Here is a 22,543-nt window from a genome sequence, read left to right on the forward strand (position 1 = left end):
GTCTCACGTGATTTTGAGGTGCATGTGGGTGGGCGGGGACTTGACTCTGGGTCCCGTGGTGGGCCCCAGACTCTGACAGGAAGGTTTTCATATACATTTTACTAATTTTCTTTGCTCTCTGAAACTTCTATTATAGAGAAAGGGCAAATAGCAATATTAAATTATTTCCTCTAATTAATCCCCCCCCTTTTTTTTTCCGATTGCAAAGGTATGCAAGTTTAATCACTTTAAAACTTCTAACGTTATCTGTGTCCATTAAATAGAACCAACAATGCTGGGCCTGTTTAAATTACAAGGAAAAAAAAATCACTGTGTACCGACCCAGTATCTTACAGAACCAGCCGGGCTGGCCACAAGGGGAGGGCGGGGAGTGGTCACCCCTGGGCGGGGGCTGGGTGCCAGGAGGGTTCCGGGTGAGAAAGAAGGAGGCTCCCAAACAGAAGGGACTGATTGTCCTAGTGGGAGGGGTGAAAGGCACGTCAGAAGAGAACAACTGGGGCGGGGGGGGGGGGGGGGCGGCCAGGCCAGGCCAGTGCTTTCTCCACCGGCCTCCAGGGTGAGAGCGGTGATGCCAGCTGCCAGGGGACAGGGGCCGAGGAGCCCAGGTGAGACTGGGTGCCCTTCTGCCACAAATCAGCGGTCACGACCCGCTTCTCGGTCTGGCTGCCGCTGTGGGTCGTGGCCCGCGGGGAGGAGCCGGCCTCGCTGCGTGGTGCTGCGGTGGACAGCGTGCGGATGCTTTGGGGTTCCTGGCCCCCGTTCCTCGAGGCCCAGACAAAGATGGAGCCCAGCCCTGGCCGGTGTGGCTCAGTGGATAGAGCGTCGCCATGCGGACTGAAGGGTCCCAGGTTCGATTCCGGTCAAGGGCATGTACCTTGGTTGTGGGCTCATCCCCAGTGGAGGCTGTGCAGGAGGCAGCCGGTCAATTCTCTCTCATCATTGTTTCTAACTCACTTCCCTCACCCTTCCTCTCTGAAATCAATCAATCAATCAATCAATCTATCTATCTATTTTTAAAAGCATCTACACCTCAACACCAGGGTCCCTCTGCTGCAGACAACCAATGGGTTTCTTTCTCTCTTCCTCACCCCCCATCCCCCACCCCCCCGTTCCAACCTCTCTAGAAATCAGTAAGAAAAAATATCCTCGGGTGAGAATTAAAAATATATTGAAAACGGCTGAAGAAAGTTGTCATCTTCTCCCTGGCGATGGGTCGTGTGCATGTTGATAAAAATGCATTGTCTGCCCTGGCTGGTTAGCTCAGGGGGTAGAGCCAAACAGATGTTTCTGTCTCTCCCTCTAAAAAAATCAACGGGCCGAAACCGGTTTGGCTCAGTGGATAGAGCGTCGGCCTGCGGACTGAAAGGTCCCGGGTTCGATTCCGGTCAGGGGCATGTACCTTGGTTGCGGGTGCATCCCCAGTGGGGGTTGTGCAAGAGGCAGCTGATCGATGTTTCTCTCATCGATGTTTCTAACTCTCTATCCCTCTCTCTTCCTCTCTGTAAAAAATCATTAAAATATATATTTTTTTTAAAAAATAAATAAATAAATCAACGGGAAAATAGCCTGAAGTGAGGATTAACAACAACAAAAGCATTACCTGTCAAGATCCACACGGTGAGTATTAATAAAGGGAGGTACGCCTATATTCCAGGGTGTGCAAAATTTTATCAGACAAATGACGTACTTACTGCATCATAAACATGACAAACACAAGAATGTTGGACACACTTCTTTTTTAAAATATATTTTATTGATTTTTTACAGAGAGGAAGGGAGAGGGATAGAGGGTTAGAAACATCGATGAGAGAGAAACATTGATCAGCTGCCTCCTGCACACCCCCTACTGGGGATGTGCCCGCAACCAAGGTACACGCCCTTGACCGGAATAGAACCTGGGACCCTTCAGTCCAAAGGCTGACGCTCTAACCACCGAGCCAAACCGGTTAGGGTTTGGACACACTTCTGAAATAAAAATATACTAAGTTGCATAATATACACATTTATTGGAGGTTGTCAATTTAAAATTGGTACATGTCAATTTAAAATATAGATATTTGAATAGGTTGGAGGATTCAATTCTAACCAAACTTTTCCCTCAGGTTCACCTGCCAAATTTTCACAGTTTTTCAATATTTAAAAAATTGTTTTTATTGATTTCAGAGAGGGATAGGGAGATAGAAACATCAATAAGAGAAAACGATTGATCGGCTGCCTCCTGCACGCCCCACATTGGGAACCGAGCCTGCGACCCTGGCATGTGCCCTTGACGCTCTATACATTGAACCAAACCAGCTCAGGACACACCTTTTTAAAAAATATATTGATTTCTGAGAGGAAAAGAGAGGGGAGAAATAGAAACATCAATGATGATAGAGAATCATTGATTTGTTGCCTCCTACACACACCCCACTGGAGATTGAGCCAGCAACCTGGGCATGTGCCCTGACCGGGAATCACATGAGAATTCTTTTACAGTACATATGTATTACAATTAGCGATAAATCATGGGTATGTTCATATGCAAAAACAACAAAAGACAATCCATAGTGATCCTGTAATGAGATTTCTCCTATTTGAAAATTTAAAATGATTTGTTTCTCAGACTGCAGCAGGTGCAGAGGTCTTGTTCTCAAACCATCTTTCAACGTCCAATCTGGCGGAGGACTTTGCAGGTTTTAGAGTGTGGACAAAAAGTGACCAAATGCTAACCTGACTAGCTCAGGTAAGGCCTGCTGGGGCCTTGCAAATTCAGAGACCTAAACCAGCCATAAAGGATGGTCTAACATTAACTTTTTAACCAGAAGCAGTGCCCGGGTTGTGGGTTCAATCCCCAGTGGGGGGGGGGGGGGGGGGGAGATATACGAGGCAGCAAACAGGATTCTGTCATCATTGATGTTTCTCTCTCCCTCCCTTCCTCTCTCTAAAATCAATAAAAACATTTTTTAAAAGCATTTGATGGTGGATACTCATGTCCTAGGCCAGTATCTTCCCTGACAAAGGTCCGCCTTTCCCCTGAGCCTGTCTGCTGTCTTTTTGCATCTACAATAACATATCTTGGAATGCCAATGTAATTTCCCTTTTCTCCCGAATCCTCAAAGCACAGGCATCACTCTGCAAGACCACAGATCCCCTCACTGTTGTTAATTGTTGACTGTTCACTATCCTGTACCCCAGCTATGTAAAAAAATGTTTATCATTTTACATTTTAGCCAACAGAATCCGCCCTTCCGGTTCCCTCAATTTGCTTTCTCCTGCCTCCCTAATCTACTAGCTACGGGTTTCATGTAACCAATGTAATATGTATCCTCTTTTTTAAAAAAAATATTTTTATTGATTTCAGAGGGGAAGGCAGAGAGAAAGATAGAAACAGATGAGAATCATTGATTGGCTGCCTCCTGCACACCCCCTACTGGGGATCCAGCAGCCAGACATGTGCCCTTGTCTGGAATCCAACCCAGGACCCTTCAGTCGGCAGGCTAATGCTCTATCCACTGAGCCGAACTGGCCAGGGTTCACTGTTCTTTTAAAAAACACATATAGCCCTGACCGGTGTGGCTCAGTGGATAGAGCGTCGGCCTTCGGACTGAAGGGTCCCAGGTTCGATTCCGGTCAAGGGCATGTACCTTGGTTGCGGGCACATCCCCAGTAGGGGGTGTGCAGGAGGCAGCTGATCGATGTTCCTCTCTCAGCGATGTTTCTAACTCTCTATCCCTCTCCCTTCCTCTTTGTAAAAAATCAATAAAATATATTTTAAAAAATAAAAAACACATATAACAAATAAATACATGAGAAAATAGCCAAAATTGATAGCCAATTAGGTTGAACACCTGATCACACATTTTACCCAATATACAGATATATAGCAAATACACATCTGAAAAAATGTCCATAAATCTGTTGGGAAATGCAATCAAATAACCGTGAGGATCACATCAAAGTTATAAAAAGGGTTGAAATCGTAATTGACCAAACCAAATATTCTCTAGGATATAGAGGAACTGACTCCCTCATACACGACTGAAAGAATACAAAAAGTATAATCAGTTTATACCACAACTTGCTAATACTGTTAAGTTAAATATTCATATAGTCTAGGACTCAGACTATTCACTGAATTATTGACAAAAGTAAACAAAACATATCTATATAATGATACACATATGCTTGTACAGCTTTACTTTCTTATTTTTAAAATCTATTTTAGAGAGACAGACAGTAATAGAGACAGAAACATACATTTGTTTTTCCAATGTTTATGCATTCATTGGTTGATTCCCCAATGTGCCCTGAAAGGGGATTGAACCCGCAACCTTGACATATCAGGAGAGCACTCTAACAAACTGAGCTACCCAGCCAGGGTCTGGGTTTATTTTCAATAGTCAAAAATTAGAAATAACCCAATGTGCATGTACAAAATGAATGGATAAACTAATTGCTTATATATTTGAAGGTAATATATTCAAAGATAATATTTCTCTGGAAAAAAAATGATGAGGTACTAACACATCATTAAATACATCTTCAACTATTTATGCAATAGAACTGAAGGCAGAAAATCCACTTTTATTGCCACCATATAAATTCCATGAAATGCAAAGTCAGCTATTAAAATGAAAAGTAAATTAATGGCAAGGAGAGATTATAAAAGGACATGAAGTAAATAGTAACACATATGGTTAGTATTATGACTATGGTGATGGTTTCAGCTTAATACATGTCAAAATTCTTCAGATACTATACTTAAAATGTCATTTACCACATGTATATTATATCATACTAATAAAGATTTTTAAAAATGTCTCAAGATAAAAAAATTATCTTCAACTCTTTAAAAATACAGTTTGCAACTCTATATTCAATCCACGTACTCACACCCTCTTGGGATCAGTCTTGCTTAGTGACAACAAGTATATCAAACAATGCTGGCTGGGTAACAATGTCATTTCCCTGGAATATGACCCCTTTTCATTATCTTTGATTTTCTGCCTGGGCACCAGTGGTCTAGAGATGAACATCTAAGACCCTACAGAAATTCACATACACACACACACACAAAATTTTTTTAAGTGTTGACATTTTCTTTTATTTTTAAAAATATATTTTTATTGATTTCACAGAGGAGGAAAGATAGAAACATCAATGATAAGAGAATCATTGATCGGCTGCTACCTTCTGCATGTCCCGCACTGGGGATCGAGCTAGCAACCTGGGCAGGTTCCCTGAGAGGGAATCAAACCATGACCTCCTTGTTCATAGATTGACACTCAATCACTGAGCCATGCTGGCTGGGCCACAAAATTTTTTGTAAAAGATAGCAATAGAAACATCAATGATAAGAATCAACCCTAGCCTGTTTGGCTCAGTGGGTAGAGTGTCAGCCTGTGGACCAAAGGTTCCTGGGTTCAATTCTGCATGTACCTTGGTTGCAGGCTCCTTCCCGATGGTCAGGGCCCATGCAGAAAGCAACCAGTAGATGTGTTTCTCTCACACCGATATTTCTCTCTTTCCCGCTCTCTAAAAAAGATCAATGGTGTCCTAGCTGGCTTGGCTCAGTGGATCAAGTCGGCCTGCCAACCGAAGGGTCCCAGGTTCAATTCCGGCCGAGGGCACATATCTGGGTTGCGGGCTCGATCCCCAGTGGGGGATGTGCAGGAGGCAGCCGATTGATGATTCTCTCATCATTGATGTTTCTATCTCTTTCTCCTTCTTCCTCTCTGAAATCAGTATTTTCCCATTGTGTATATATATATATATATATATATATATATATGATCAATGGAAAAATATCCTTGGGTGAGGGTCAACAACAAAATAATAAAAAATAAAATGATGAGAATTATTGATTGGCTGCCTCCTACACACACCCTACTGGGGATCTAGCTCGCAAGCCAGGCATGTGCCTTGACCAGGAATCAAACTGTGACCTCCTGGTTCATAGGTCGATGCTCAACCACTGAGAAACACTGGCCAGGCCTAAAAATCTTTTGATTATTTTATGAAAATGCCTTAAGTCACAGCAGATAAACATGCCTGGAGACACTCAGATTTGTGTCCACACTGATACATTCTTTTTCGCAGAAACATTTCTGGACGCACGTTTAGGAGGGGCACATTCCATCCAGTTGGATGCAGTCTCCAACAATACCAATTGGGCCAGGGATTCTGTAGCAAGCATGGCTTTCCCCTAACCCCTACACCCCACAGCCAGTTACCGTCAACCACGTAATTGTGCACATAAGGGCACATGGCTGTTTATAAGAACTTGGAAAATACTTCCCTTCAAACCACTGGCACACCTTGTGCACAAGGTAGGACTCAATGCTGCTCCCAGAAGCACCTGGGGCTGCAACCCCTGGCCTCCTTAGGGCGCTTTCTGAGGCTCCTGAAGTCCACAGCATTCAGGCTTCACAGGACCAAGCCCTGCAATCTTTCCTCAAAAGACGTGAACAGTAATGCAAACCTGCCAAAACCTGGTGAGCTAGTCTGTCCCAGGCCATTCCCTGTAATACAGAGAAACTTTGAGGCCCCTCCCATAAAAAGTTGTTTGTAGAACCCAAATTTGCTTATAAATTACGCCACACATTAACTAGTATGCCCAAGATTGAAGAGTACTTAAAACAGCAAGAAACTCATTATTTTACAAACCCAAGGGACCGGGACCTGGTACTTCTTGCATTGGTGACTTGGAAACTGGAAATGTTCGTCACAGGTGTCCAGGGAAACCAGGCCCCTGAAAAAGGCCTTCTCAAGCTGCCAGTTGAATTCCGACGACATTCTCCAGGTTATCGCCGCATTCGGTCCATTCCCCACTATTCAGAGTGAACAGAATGCAGACCCCCGAGGGCTCAGGCTACTCCTAATTTCCTCCACCAAACCAAGCAGCAGAGTAAGCGGCCCTGAGCGCGTCAGTACGGTGACTGGTGCGAAGTGTGGAATCTAGATGTTATAGCTCAGTGGTCGGCAAACTCATTAGTCAACAGAGCCAAATATCAACAATACAATGATTGAAATTTCTTTTGAGAGCCAAATTTTTTAAACTTAAACTTCTTCTAATGCCACTTCTTCAAAATAGACTCGCCCAGGCCGTGGTATTTTGTGGAAGAGCCACACTCAAGGGGCCAAAGAGCCACATGTGGCTCGCGAGCCACAGTTTGCCGACCACGGTTATAGGTGAAACATCTTGGACAGAGACATCTGTAGTGACGTAAATCTGGCAAGAGATGTGTGTCAATCAGAAAGTGCAACGTAGACACGTATGCTTCCCACAGAACTAAAACTACAGGGAACCTCCCTACTGTTGTTTTATGCCTGAGATTAAATTCAGGCAAATGGAACCTCAGAGTGTCCTCCAGTGTTATTAACACTGAGAACAAAAAACACAAGCCAACAAACAAAACCACCTTAAAGGGCCTACCCATCTAAGGCCTTCCTCCAGTGTGAACTCGCGTGTGCTGAGAGAGGTTAGATTTTCGGCTAAAAGATTTGCCACATTCAATGCACTCAAAAGGCCGTTCTCCTGTGTGAACTCTCTGGTGATATTGGAGGGTGGAGCGGGAAGTAAAAGATTTCCCACATTCACTGCATTCATAAGGCCTTTCTCCCGTGTGAGCTCTCTGGTGAATAATGAGGTGAATTCTTTGGGTGAAAGACTTCCCACATTGACTGCACTCATGAGGCTTTTCTCCTGTGTGAACTCTACGGTGTCGAATGAGTATTGAGCTATTTGTAAAAGACTTCTCACATTCACTGCACTTGTAAGGCCTTTCTCCCGTGTGAACTCTCTGATGATATCCAAGGGCAGAGACAGAAGTAAAAGACTTCCTACATTCATTACACTCATAAGGCCTTTCTCCAGTGTGAATTCTCCTGTGTTTAGAGAGGTACGAATTCTGGCTAAAGGTTCTCCCACAATCAGTACACTCGTAAGGTTTTTCTCCAGTGTGAACCCTCTGGTGTTGATTCAACTGGGAACTATCCCTAAAAGATTTCCCACATTCACTGCAGTCAAAAGGCCTTTCTCCTGTGTGAACTCTCTGATGACAACGGAGGGCGGAGCTAGAGATAAATGATTTCTCACATTCACTGCACTCATAAGGCTTTTCTCCAATGTGAACTTTCTGATGATAACGAAGGGAGGAGCCGGAGGTAAAGCATTTTCCACATTCGCGACACTCATAAGGCCTCTCTCCTGTGTGAACTCTCTGGTGTATATTGAGATGATTTCTTTGGGTGAAAGTTTTCCCACATTCACTGCATTCGTAAGGCCTTTCTCCTGTGTGAACTCTGCGGTGTCGAATGAGTATTGGTCCATTGGTAAAAGTTTTCCCACATTCACTGCACTCATAGGGTTTTTCTCCAGAGTGAACTCTCTGATGATAACAGAGGGCAGAGCCAGAGGTGAAAGATTTCCCACATTCACTACATTCAAAAGGCTTTTCTCCAGTGTGAACTCTCTGGTGTTGGGACAGATAAGATTTGTGGCTAAAGGATTTTCCACATTCACTGCACTCATAAGGCCTTTCCCCTGTGTGAATTCTTCGGTGTATAATGAGGTGATTTATTTGAGTAAAAGATTTCCCACAATGACTACACTCATATGGTCGTTCTCCTGTATGAACTCTCTGATGATAACGGAGGCCAGAGCTAGAGGTAAAAAACTTCCCACATTCATTGCATTTATAAGGTTTTTCTCCACTATGAACTCTCTGATGGTAACGAAGGGCAGAGCTAGAAGTAAAAGATTTCCCACATTCACTACACTCGAAAGGCCTTTCTCCTGTATGAACTCTCCCATGTTCAATAAGGTCAGAATTCCGTTTAAAGGATTTCCCGCATTCGGTGCACTCAAAACTCATTTCTCCAGAATAAACTGTCTGTTGTTGTGGAATAAGAGCAGAGCTTTGCCTGAAAGATGGTGCACATTCACAACAGACGTAACAACTTTCTCCAGTGTGGCTTCTCTGAGGATAAATGAGGACAAATTTTTGGTTAAAGGATTTCCCACATTTGCCGCACTTGTGCTGCCTCGCCGCAGAATGAATTCTTCGGTGTTGAGTGAAGGCTGAGCTTCCCCTAAAGGACTTCCCACAGTCATCACAGACATGAATTCTGTCATCATTGTGGACGCTCTGGTGAATTACAAATGAGGATTTGTACCTGAATCTTTTCCCACACTCACGGCACACAAAACACTGTTTTTTAACGTGCACTCCCGAGTCCTGCGCATGTGTGTGTTTAGGACTGAAGGCCTTCTCACATTCGTCCCTAGAACAGTTACTTTTTCTGTGCTGAGAAGCCCCCCTGCATTTGGAGATTTTGTTTGGCTTCTCTCTGGTGTGCGTGGCTTGTGGGAGATGTCCTGGGGAGGTCAGGCAGTCCTTCCCAACCCCCTCACGGGTAGAGGGCTTCCGTGACTCCTGGAAATCGCAGCTCTTTGCCAACGAGGGTCTATCCGCAGTGCTCACCAAGAGTTTCTCTCCCCTGAGCTGCTCCTGGTCATGCTGACAGTTTGCACTGAAATAAAATTGTTTTCCACATGCCCCACACCTCAGTCTGTGTAGTGTTTCCTGGTGCTCAGTCAAATGGAAGATATCTGTCAAGACTGGACCACACATCTCACAGGGGTGGGTCTTCTGGGAAGACTGAGATTCCCTTGAAGTCCTGGCTTGTGATACTCCCACAGGAATGCTCTGTTCAAAAGGTGCCTCCACATTCTTTGTTCCACAACAGCAACCTAAGTGCAAAGAAATGATGGTAAATTACACGCTGACTTTATTGGCAAGGGGCAACCCAACCACCAACGTGTAAATCTTCAACAACAAAAAAGAGCAGGGCCGAAACCGGTGTGGCTCAGTGGATAGAGCGTCGGCCTGTGGACTGAAGGGTCCCGGGTTCGATTCCGGTCAAGGGCATGTACCTTGGCTGCGGGCACATCCCCAGTGGGGGGTGTGCAGGAGGCAGCTGATCGATGTTTCTCTCTCATTGATGTTTCTGACTCTCTGTCCCTCTCCCTTCCTCTCTGTCAAAAAATCAATAAAATATATATTTTTAAAAAAGACAGGGCTTTCCCTGCCGCCGCGGAATTGCGCGGAGGCGGAGGCTTGGGTGCATTCAAGATTCGGCTCTACCCATAACCCACCGCGGTGGCCGAGGCAGGCACTGCTGCTGGAGGGATCATGGATGTTAATACTGCTCTGCCAGAGGTGCTGAGGACCGCCCTCATCCACACCGGCCTCGCGGGCGGAATTTGCGAAGCTGCCAAAACCTTAGACAAGCGCCAAGCCCACCTTTGTGTACTTGCATCCAACTGTGATGAGCCTATGTACGTCAAGTTGGTGGAGGCTCTTTGTGCTGAACACCAAATCCACCTAATAAAGGTTGATGACAAGAAACTAGGGGAATGGGTAGGCCTCTGTAAAATCGACAGAGAGGGAAAACCCCGTAAAGTGGTTGGCTGCAGTTGCATGGTGGTTAAGGACTATGGCAAAGAGTCTCAGGCAAAGGATGTCATTGAGGAGTACTTCAAATGCAAGAAATGAACAAATAAACTTGGCTTTTGTTTAAAAAAAAAAAAAGAGCAGGGATAACTATGATTGTCAGACAACATGACTTTAAGTCAAAAACTGTCACAAGTGACGAAGAACTTTATATAATGATAAAGCTGACAAGTCATCAAGAAAATGTAACTGTTATAAGTATATATGTACCCAATATCAGAACACCTAACTGTATTTAGGAAGTGCAAACTGATCTGAAGAAAGAAATAGACAGCAATGCAATAATAGTTGGTGACTTCAATACTCCACTTTCAACAATGGATAGATCACCCAGACAAAAATATCAGTAAAAGAATATCAAACCTGAACTTTTCTTAAGAGCAAATGGACCTAGTCCTGGCCAGGTAGCTCATTTGGTTACAGTGTGGTCCTGATATGCCAAGATTGCAGGTTCAATACCTGGTCAGGGTACATACAAGAATCAACCAATGAATTTATGCATAAATAAGTGGGACAAAAAAAAATCAATATTTCTCCCTCTGCCCCTTGTAAAATCAATAAATAAAAAAAATTAAAAACATATATACAGAACATGCAGCAGTATACACATTCTTCTCAAGTGCAAAATGAACATATGATATAACAAATCATGTTAGGTCCTAAAACAAGTCTTAACATGTTAAGCGCCCAGTCAGTCGCCGGGGACTGACATTATACTTTCTGTCTGGAAGACAAAACAGGTTGGGCGCTTAACATGTTAAGAAACTTAAGAAGGCTGAAATCATATCAAGTATCTTTTCCAAACAAAATGGCATGATACTGGAAATCATCAGAGAAAGAAAGCTGGAAAATACCAAATATGTAAAATTTAAGCAACAAACTCTTGAAAAATCAATGGGTCAAAGACATAAAAAATACATATTCAGACAAATGAAAATGGAAACATAACACACCAATAGAAAAATATCCAGTGTTCTTGGACTGAAAGAATAAATATTGTTATGTCCATTTTACCCAAGTAATCTCCCCAGTGTGATCTACAGATTCTATGTAATTCATATCAGAATTCCAATGACATTTTTCACGGATACAGAAAAAAAACACCACTTGACTTGAGATAATGAACATAGTGGACAGATGATGTGTTATAGAATTGAAACCGGTATTATTTTGTTAACCAGAGTCACCCCAATAAATTCAATAAGAAGGGAGGGGATCCTAAAATCCGTATAGAACCACACACAAAAAATCCAAATAGCCAAAGCAATCTTTTAAAAAAATATATGCATATGTTTTTATTGATTTCAGAGAGGTAGGAAGAGGGAGAGAGAGACAGAAACATCAACAATGAGAATCACTTATTGGCAACCCAGGCATGTGCCCTGACTGGGAATGGAATCATGATCTCTTGATTCATAGGTTGACGCCAGCTAGGCAGCAATCGAAAAGAAAAGAGAGAGAGAGAGCGAGAGAGAGAGAGAGAGAGAGAGAGAGAGAGAGAGAGAGAGAGAGAGAAAGGCAAAAACACAAAGCTAAAGCCATCGCACTTCCTAATCTCAAAATATTGCAAAGCTGTAAGTAATCAAAACACTGTGGCAGTGGCATACAAATAGACCATCGGAAAACAGCAGAGCCCAGAAACAAACACAGGCATCTGTGGTCACATAACCTTTGACCAGGGACCCAAGAACACACAATGAGGAAGGACAGTCTCTTCAATGAATGATGATGAGCCCTGGCCAGGTTCTCACTTGGTTACAGCATCATCCCAACACACCAGGGTTGCGGGTTCGATCCCAGGTCAGGGCACATACAACAAGAATCAATCAATTAATGCATAAATAAGTGCAACAACTAATTGATGTTTCTCTCTCTCTCTAAGATCAATAAGGAAAAATAAACAAGGGATGAGATAAATGGATAATTATCATGTGCAAAAATTAAAAGTAACTTGAACATAAAAAATATTTAAGACCTGAAATTGTTAAACTTTTAGAAGAAAATGTCAAGGAAAAGCTCCTTGACATTGGTGTTGGCAATGATGTTTTTGGATATGAAAGCAACAGCACAGACAACGAAAGCAAAAATAAGCAACTGGGCTACATGAAACCAAAAAGCTTCTACACAGCAAGAGGCATAATCAACAAAATAAAAAGGCAACCTAAGAAACAGGAAAAAATATTTGCAAAAGATGTATCTAATAAGGGGTTAATATCAAGAATATATAGCTCTGACTGGTATGGCTCAGTTGGTTGGAGTGTTGTCCCATGCACTGAAAGGTCACAGGTTTAATTCCCAGTCAGGGCACATACCTGGGTTGCAGGCTCGATCCCCTGCCCCAGGTGGGGAATGAGTGTGAGAGGCAGCCCCATCCATGTTTTCCCTCTCTCTGTCTCTCTGTCTCTCTCTCTCTCATCCTCCCTCCTTCCGTTACTCCCTTCCCCTATCTCTCTAAAGAAATAAATCAGCCGAAACCGGTTTGGCTCAGTGGATAGAGCGTCGGCCTGCGGACTGAAAGGTCCCGGGTTCGATTCCGGTCAAGGGCATGTATCTTGGTTGCGGGCACATCCCCAGTAGGGGCTGTGCAGGAGGCAGCTGATCGATGTTTCTCTCTCATCGATGTTTCTAACTCTCTATCCCTCTCTCTTCCTCTCTGTAAAAAATCAATAAAATATATTTAAAAAAAAAAAAAAAAGAAAGAAATCAATGAACCTGTCCTCAGTTGAGGGGAAAAAAATCCAGAATCCTACATAATAATAGACAAATATGCAAATTGACCATACCTCCAAAACACCCACAAACCACGCCCACCATCCAATCAGAGCGAGTATGCAAATTAACCCAACCAAGATGGCTACAGCCACAAAGAGCAAGGTTTCCTAGGTAACAGAGCAAGCCAAGCTTTCCTCGAGCTGTTGCAGGCCTAAGCCTCCACTCAAGCTACAAAGTTTCAATTATAGAAGGTAAACAAATTCAAACAGAAATGGCGGCAGAATGGAGCTTGAGAGAGCAGGCCAGGGTTGCCCCCGGCAACAGGGGAAGCAAAGCTTTCCGCACACCCTGGCCGGGCCCACCTGCTTAAGGCAACAAAGTTTCAATTATAACCCCAACAGAAATGGCTGCTGGCCACGGAGGGAGCCCCAGGCTTGGCTCCACTCCAGGCTACAAAGTTTCAATTGTAGAAGGAAAATAAATTCCAGATACCAGGGCCTCCGCTTGGGTTGCCAGGGGGCACGGCCGGCCTCAAACCACCACAGGCCCCTCGCTCAGGCCGCCCCATGCCCCAAGGGAACCCCACCCTGATCAGGGACACCTTTCAGGGCAAACCAGCTGGCCCCCACCCCTGTACCAGGCCTCTATCCTATCTAATAAAAGAGTAATATGCAGATTGATCATCACTGCAACACACAATATAGCTGCCCCCATGTGGTCAAAGATCCTGCCCCCATGTGGACACAAGATGGCCACCACAAGATGGCCAGCAGGAAAGGGCAGTTGGGAGGCACCCGGCCTACAAGGGAGGGCAGTTGAGAAGGACCAGGCCTGCAAGGGAGGGCAGTTGAGAGGGACCAGGCCTGCAAGGGAGGGCAGTTGGAGGTGATCAACCCTGCAGGAGAGGGCAGTTAGGGGTGACCAGGCCGGCAGAGGAGGGAAGTTGGGGGCAAACAGGCTGGCAGCGGAGTGGTTAGGGGGTGATCAGGCTGGCAGGCAGAAGTGGGTAGGGGCAATCAGGAAGGCAGGCAGGCAAGCAGTTGGGAGCCAGCAGTCCTGTATTGTGAGAGGGATGTCCGACTGCCCGTTTAGGCCCGATCCCGACAGTCGGACATCCCTTGAGGGGTCCCAGATTGGAGAGGGTACAGGCTGGGCTGAGGGACAACCCCCCTCCGTGCACGAATTTCGTGCAACGGGCCTCTAGTGTATATATATAAAAAAACTCACACAATTCAACAAAAGAATAATTCAATTAAAAATGGCAAAGGATGTCTACAGACATTTATTCAAAGACATACAAATGGCGAAGAGATACCACAAAGATGCAAATTCAAACCACAATGAGATACTACCTCACAGCTGTTAGGATGGCTACTAACAAAAAAACAAATAAAATAAGAGATAAAAAGTGTTAACCAGGTTGTGAAGAAAAGGAAACCTTTGTACACTGTAGGACTGCACCTCAATACAGCCACTAAACCAACTGTAGGGAAGTTCCTCAAAACATTCAAAATAGAACTACCATATGGCCCAACAATCCCACTTCTATTATACTTTATCCAACAGAAACAAAAATCAGTATCGCAAAGAGATATTCACAGGCCTATGTTTACTGCAGCGTTATTCATAATAGCCATGATAAGAAATTACCTAAAGAATCTGTCAACAATCGAATGGATAAAGAAAGTCTGATACACACACACACACACACACACACACACACACACACACACAATGGAGTATTATTCAGCCATAAAAAGAAAATCACGCATTTGTAACAACATCAATGACCCTGAAGGGCATAATGCAAAGTGAAATAAGCCATGTGGAATCTTAAAAAAAAGAGTTGAATCAGCCAAAACCGGTTTGGCTCAGTGGATAGAGCGTCGGCCTGCGGACTGAAAGGTCCCAGGTTCGGTTCCGGTCAAGGGCATGAACATTGGCTGCGGGCACATCACCGGTAGGGGGTGTGCAGGAGGCAGCTGGTCGATGTTTCTCTCTCATCGATGTTTCTAACTCTCTATCCCTCTCCCTTCCTCTCTGTAAAAAATCAATAAAATATATTTAAAAAAATGAGTTGAATCATAAAAACAAAAAGTATGCCAGGGACTAGGGGTTAAGGGAAATGGGGAGATATTGGTGAGTTACAAAATTAAGTTCTGAGGCTCTAATGTAAAACATGGTGACTACAGTTAATAATGCTGTACTGTATACTTGAAATTTGCTAAGAGCACACATTAAAAAGGTAAATACAATAGTCTGCTCCAATCAGTGGTGATGCATTCCAAGAAGCCAGGAGTAGTATCCAGCCCTGTACATAAGGTGATGGATTCAGTAATTTGATTGCACTAATCATTTCACAATGTATATGTATAATAAATCATATTATACATTTTAAATATGTACAATAGTATTTGTCAGTTATACCTCAATAAAGCCAGAAAAAAATATCTAAATACTACAAATAGAATCATACAGGATAGTCTTAATAAATAACCCATGGAGCCCTAGCTGGTTTGGCTCAGTAAATAGAGCATTGGCCTGCAGAATGATCCCGGGTTTGATTCCAGACAAGGGCACATGCCCGGGATGTAGGCTCGATCCCCAGCAGGGGGCATGCAGAAGGCAGTCATCACTGATGTTTCTATCTCTCTCTCCCTTCCTCCCTGAAATCAATAAAAAATATTAGAATAAATAAATAAAATAAAATAAAAAATTACCTATGAGACTGGTAAGTAATGACCATGATGATGCCTGTAATTGCAGCATAGGCAAGCACCAGAAAAGGTCAAATAAAAAAAAAAAGTGTGTGTGTGTGGGGGGGACTGAAGTGCCATCTACCTGGATACGGGGCCCAGCCGGGCTAACGGAAAACAAGGCGGTCATCAGGCTCCTATGCGAGTTCAGCACAGCCTGTATCCAGGCTGCAGGGGGAGATGACGGCCGTGCAGACAAGCAGGCCCTACCAAGGACAGCGACTGCCCAGAGAACCGGGAGGCAAGCAGTGCCCACAGTCCACGTGTGAGGACAGGGCACCCCCCGGGGGAAGGGGGACGTGGGGAAAGGCAAAGGCCAGTCCGGGTCACCGGGGAGAGGGATGGTCTTACCCTGAGAGGATACAAGGGCAAAGTTCTCCAGCATCACATCCAGGTACAGGCTTCTCTGAGCCTCAGGAAGGAGGCGCCACTCCTCCCTGGAGAAGTGCAGCGCAACATCGCCAAAGGCTACGCGGTCCTGTCAGGATAAAACAAACAAACCATGAGCTGCGTCTCTCGGTACCAACGCCTCACACACCTTCCCCTGGCTCATCGGCCTCTGGGGCCGTGGTCGGCAAGCTCATTAGCCAACAGGCCAAATGTCAGCAGGACAACGATTGAGATTTCTTTTGAGAGCCAAATTTTTTAAACGTAAACTTCTTCTAACGCCACTTCTTCAAAATAGACTCGCCCAGGCCGTGGTATTTTGTGGAAGAGCCACACTCAAGGGGCCGAAGAGCCGCAGTTTGCCGACCGCGGGATTAGGGCTCCCCACCTCCAAGGAGACACCAGGCCCTGGCGCCAGTGAGGCTATCTGCTCACAGTGCCAGTCACCACGTTCTCGCTCTCAGCAACAACACCCGGCGGAGCGGGGAGGGGGAGGACGCAGATAAATGCTGTCTACGCTCTAGGCCGGGCCTGCACCCTCCTGAGAAACAGTTTACCGGGGGTTTCCCACTTTGTGCCTCTAAGACAGCCATAAATGTGATTGCTTGTTCCGTCCAGCAGCTCTGCCACCTTCTGATCCAACCACAGGCAGATCTCCGGACTCAACCATGCACCTGGCACAGGGCACCCCAAGTGTGCACAGCCCCGGTCCTCTGAGGGAGCTCCCGCCACGAAAAGCCCCAATGAGACCTGAAGACCTCCCTGCCTGCCTCTGATACGCACTGCAATATTCGCCACCCAGAACCACATGTGATTTCAGGTAACAACAACCCCCTTCTATTTCCTGCACGGTCCTCGATATCCCCACCGCAGCCACAATCCTCCTCCCTCCCCCCGACCTCCCTTACAGGGACACTGACACAATGCCCACATTTGTCCCAGACTTTATCCCCTGGCAAGGTATAACTCCCCAGATTCCATGCAAACTCACCACAAAACCCTGACCGGTTTGGCTCAGTGGATGGAGCGTTGGCCTGCGGACTGAAGGGTCCCAGGTTCGATTCCGGTCAAGGGCATGTACCTTGGTTGCGGGCACATCCCCAGTAGGGGGTGCAGGAGGCAGTTGATAGATGTTTCTCTCTCATCGATGTTTCTAACTCTCTATCCCTCTCCCTTCCTCTCTTTACAAAATCAACAAAATATATATTTTTAAAAAGTGGATTTATTTTGAGAATCCCAAACGCACAAAATCATGTGATCAACCATCCAGATCAACCATCAACATCGACGGCCTCCATTGCTTCGGCCTCTGAGACCAAAAATCCTGAGGTTGTTCCCAACTCCTCCTTTTCCCCCTCACCCACAACACCCAAAAACCTACATGGCCCGTCTTTAAAAATGGACCCAGAATCCAACTTCTTCCACCTCCACCGTCACCACTCCTGTCCCACAACTTCCGACTGAATCGGAGCAGCCGCCTACCCCTGGGCTCTGACTCCTCCCTGAGCCCTGTAATCTGTCCTCCATGTGCAGCCAAAGAAACCTGTTACATCCCGGAGAGACCAGCTCCTTCTGGTCCAAACCTCCATCTGCCTCCACAACAGATGCCCAACTTCTTAGGCAGCTACGTTACAGGCATGATCACTGACCCCCCGCCCCCTTGCTCTTCTTTTAAAAAAATATATTTCTTTATTGATTTCAGAGAGGAAGAAAAAAGGAGATAGAAACATCAATGATGAGAATCACTGATCTGCTGCCTCCTGCATGCCCCCTACTGGGGATAGAACCCACAACCCAGGCATGTGCCCTTGGCCGGAATTGAACCTGGGACCCTTCAGTCTGCAGGCTGACGCTCCATCCACTGAGCCAAGCCGGGTAGCACCCCCCCCCCCCACCACCACACACACACACACACACACACACACACTCTTTATTCTTAAAAAGAATGGAGACCGGCCCTGGCAGGGTGGTTCAGTTGGTTCGAGCACCGTCCTTTATGCCAACAGATTGCAGGTATGGACCTAGTTTGGGGGTTTGATCCCCGGTCAGGACGTGGAGGGGATCGATGTTTCTCACATCAACGTTTCTCTCTCTCAAGTCAATAAACATATCCTTGGGTGAGGATTGAAAAACAAATTATTAAAATAAAAAAGTAAAAATAGAAAAAGGAAAGAATGGAGATCTGCACTGCCTACTGCAGTGGTCGGCAAACTCATTAGTCAACAGAGTCAACTATCAACAGGACAACGATTGAAATTTCTTTTGAGAGCCACACTTTTTAAACTTAAACTATATAGGTAGGTACCTTGTTATTAACTTAATTAGGGTGCTCCTAAGCTGGCCTTTGCTAAAAACTCAAGGGGCCAAAGAGCCGCAGTCTGCCGACCACTGGCCTACCGTATCCCCAGCTTCGTGGCACCTCCAAGCATTTGCACCTGCTGGTGTCTGCCCTGGGTTAACCTCCCACACCTGGGAGCCCCTTCCTGTCACCTATGCCCCGTCCCTCAGGACACAGGGATTGGGGGTATCCCAAGGGTCCCCACATCCAAGAGATGGGGAAATACCAAGGGGAGAGTTTGCAGACACCCCGACCTCAGACAGGCTCAGGGATCGCTAAAGGTCTCAGACCCAACAGCTTGGGAAACACGAAAGCGTCAGAACCTGGCGATTCCAGACATCACCCGGGTGGTGTCAGGACCACGGAGGGGCTGGGACACCCTGTCCTTCCTTGTGTGGGTGCTGAAGTGGCTTTCAACCTTGGGGACCTGTGGGAAGACGCAGACAACCACCCAGACGCCAAGGGAGCAGGTTGCCGCTGAACCCCCGGCCGCCCTGGAGTCGGTGCCCTCCCTGCTGCCCGTGTCAGCTGTGACCTTGGGCAAGAACGCAAGTGCCTGGGCGAGCACGGTGGCAGTGGCGGTGGCAGGAGCGGGCCTAAGCCATCAGTCCGACATCCCCCTTGGGCCTCCTCACTCCCATCCTACTTGCTCTCTCTCTGAGCAGCTTTTTTTTTCCTTGTTGTTTCTGAGCCGCTTTTGTAAAACATTAAAAGGCCTGTCACAGCCCTGACCAGTTTGGCTCAGTGGATAGAGTCTGGCCTGCGGACGGAAGGGTCCCAGGTTCGATGTGTTTTTCTCACATTGATATTTGTCTGTCTTTCCCTCGCTCTAAACATCAATGGAAAAATATCCTCAGGTGTAGATTAAACAATCCTATATAATAAAAGCCTAATACGTGCTAAGTGTCCAGTCGTTCAACCAATCAAAGTGTAATATGCAAATGCTAGGCTAAGGCTGCTCAACCGCTCACGATGACGGGCACTGACCACCAGGGGGCAGATGCTCTGATGCTCCGACTTGTAGGTTAGCTTGCTGCTGGGGTCCAGCTGATCCAGACTGAGGGAGACGGGATGGATACCCTCTGGAGCCGTCCTGCAGTCCCTCCCCAGCTGGCCAACCTCCAGCTCCTTCCCTGGCCCTGATGGTGCACGGGTGGGGTCCCGCAGCCTGGCCTGCCCCCTCTTGCAATCCGGGACCCCTGGGGGATGTCAGCGAGCCGGTTTTGGCCCCAAAGCTATGTCTCGCACTGACCACCACGGGGCAGACGCTCGATGCAGGAGCTGCCCGCTGGTGGTCATTGCGATCCCACAGGGGGAGCGCAGCGCGGCTCGGCCAGTAGCTGGGCGAGGGCGGTGGCGGTGGCGGGAGTGGGACATCCCCCAAGGGCTCCCCGGGCTGAGGGGGACGCTCTCGCCCCCCAGTGACCGCTCCCCGTCCCCCCTCTCCCCCCGCGCGTGCACAAATTTTGTGCACCGGGCCTGTGGTAAGTACATAAAAAGGCCTGTCCCGCAAGGGTCCCTCTTCAGGGCACAAACTCCCATGATGCGCCAGCCCTGCCCGCCCAGACGCCAGTTTGTCCCTTGCGCGCGGGAAAGAGGAGCCCAGGTCCCCGGATGCTCCCGGCTCAGCCGCCCCTGCGCGGCTCCTCGGCGACCCCTCAGCCCCTCCCCACCTCCTGCCCCCCGTCACACCGGCCGACGCGGGGCCTGGGCGGCAGGAGGGGCGGGCGCCCGCCCCCGGGCTGCAGGGTTGGGGGGTGGGGCGGCGGGGAGGCCCGGGGGACACGCTCACCTCATCCGGGCGCCTCGGCGCGGCCGCCGCCATCGGGCTCTGCGGGCGGGGGCGGCCCGGGTCGGCGGTCCCGTCCCTGTCAGTCCCCGGAGGAGCCGCCGGCCTCACCCCCGCGTCTGCGCGGCGGGAACCAGGACTCTGGCGCCTTCCCGGTTCCAGCGGGTCCTTCTGGGCCCACGATCCCCAGCCTCCGACGCGATGAAAGGGTCCGTGAGGAGCCAAGTGACCGCCACGGGAGAGGCCGGAAGTCCCGCCTTGGCGGGATCCGCAGACCGGAGGTGCCTCGTCCTGAGCCGCCATTGGCTCATCATCTGTCTCTCGCGCACCGACACCTGGGTAATGTAGTCCTCAGAGCCCCGGGCACCAGAAGGAATGTGTTCCCGCCTGGGTCAGAGAATGGGCCCGCCTGAGGAATGCTCAGAAATGGTGAGGGGCCCGGCGGGTGGTGCTCAGTGGATAGAGCGTTGGCCTGCGGACTGAAGTGTCCCGGGTTCGATTCTGGTCGAGCACACACACCCCCTTGTGGCTTCATCCCCAGTAGGGGGTGTGCAAGAGACAGCAAATCAATGCTTCTCATCATTGATGTTTCTCTCTCTCCCTTCCTCTCTGAAATCAATAAAAAAAATTTTTTTTAAATAAATGGTGAAGGAAAGAGGGCAGACTGGAAGGGGATGTGAATCAGGTGGGTGTACTTTTAACTTTTCCAATATGTTTTATAAAGCCTGTTCCTTTTGTTTAGAAAATGTGGGGGTGTGGACTTGTGTGCCTATGCGTACAATTATTGCTATTTCCTCGTTTTCATATTCCACTTCCCATTCTCTATAATACAGGAGTTACCAATGACTGTTTCCTCCCAGCAATCATTTCTACTTGTTAGTACACGTTTACGGTCCCCAAATTGTACGTTTTCAAGTCTGATGCTCCCTAAGTTTTAATCCCAATTACTCACTTGTTACTTAATAACTTACTATTAATGAAAACAAGTAGAACATTATTATGGACTTGAAGTAAATGATGCTATAATAAGTCCAAATTTGAACAGTCTGGGATCATATAAATTTTACGTGTTTCTTTTTTTAAAAATATTTTTTATTATTGATTTCATAGAGGAAGGGAGAGGGAGAGGGAGATAGAAACATCAATGATGAAAGAGAATCATGGATTGGCTACCTTCTGCATGCCCCCAACTAGGGATCGAGTTCGCAACCCGGGCATGTGCCCTTGACTGGAATTGAACCCGGACCCTTCAGTCCTCAGGCCGACACTCTATCCACTAAAACAGTGGTCGGCAAACTCATTAGTCAACAGAGCCAACTATCAACAGGACAACGATTGAAATTTCTTTTGAGAGCCACATTTTTTAAACTGGTCAGGGCTGGAGCGCTCACTTCTTCATGTCAGCAGGGACCCCTTGTTCTCAAACTGCCACGGACCGTACACGGGACTCCAGAATTCCAGGAGCCTCAACAATAGAGTCTCCTTTCATGGTCACACACTCACGTGTCAGCCCTGGCCGGCTTGGCTCAGAGGATAGAGCGCCGGCCTGCGGACTGAAGGGTCCCGGGTTTTATCCCAGTCAAGTTATAGAAAGTAACATTCTTGGCCCTGGCTGTCTTAGCTCAACGGAAAAATATCCTCGGGTGAGGATTTAAAAAAAACAAAAACAAAACAACCCATAATGAATTAGGTACCCCCCTCCCCTCCCCACCCCCGTGCCGAGCCAGCACAGCCAAGGGTTCAGTGAGCCTGAGGTGGGGTGGCGAAGGATGTAGAAAAGACAGACAAAGAGAATAAGCTGTGTCTAGGTGCCTGGCTGAGGCCACAGAACAGATCCAGAAGGCAAGCTGAGCCTTTATTTTATAGCCAGAGGTAAACAAGGTAGGGGTCGCCATAGTTACCATGTTCTTATGAGTTTCACTGGTTTTGGCAGCACTTGCTGCCCCTCCCACAGCCCACTAGCTACCCAGGAAGGATCTAGGGAGCATCTTAAGGTCAAGCTTAATTATGCTGAGAGGGCTGTGCCCTCCAAGCTGGGACTTGTTTGCGGCTTTGCCAGCAG

General features: G+C 47.0%; 2 protein-coding genes across 2 annotated transcripts; one reads left to right on the forward strand and one right to left on the reverse strand.

The window, feature by feature from the left end:
- Positions 1-1,779: 1,779 nt before the first annotated feature.
- Positions 1,780-20,714, reverse strand: LOC307092736 (uncharacterized protein). Its single transcript, XM_079760156.1, has 3 exons — positions 20,485-20,714; positions 16,319-16,445; positions 1,780-9,736 (listed from the first exon to the last, which is right to left on the reverse strand). Exons 1-3 carry the CDS (start codon positions 20,515-20,517, stop codon positions 7,422-7,424), a joined length of 2,475 nt encoding a protein of 824 aa, XP_079616282.1. The 5' UTR covers positions 20,518-20,714; the 3' UTR covers positions 1,780-7,421.
- Positions 9,915-10,550, forward strand: LOC307092807 (small ribosomal subunit protein eS12-like). The gene has a single exon (XM_079760308.1). The coding sequence runs from the start codon at positions 10,179-10,181 to the stop codon at positions 10,539-10,541; it is 363 nt and encodes a 120-aa protein (XP_079616434.1). The 5' UTR covers positions 9,915-10,178; the 3' UTR covers positions 10,542-10,550.
- Positions 20,715-22,543: the final 1,829 nt, after the last annotated feature.

Source organism: Cnephaeus nilssonii, assembly GCF_951640355.1.
Source record: "Cnephaeus nilssonii genome assembly, chromosome: 20".
Taxonomy (NCBI): domain Eukaryota; kingdom Metazoa; phylum Chordata; class Mammalia; order Chiroptera; family Vespertilionidae; genus Cnephaeus; species Cnephaeus nilssonii.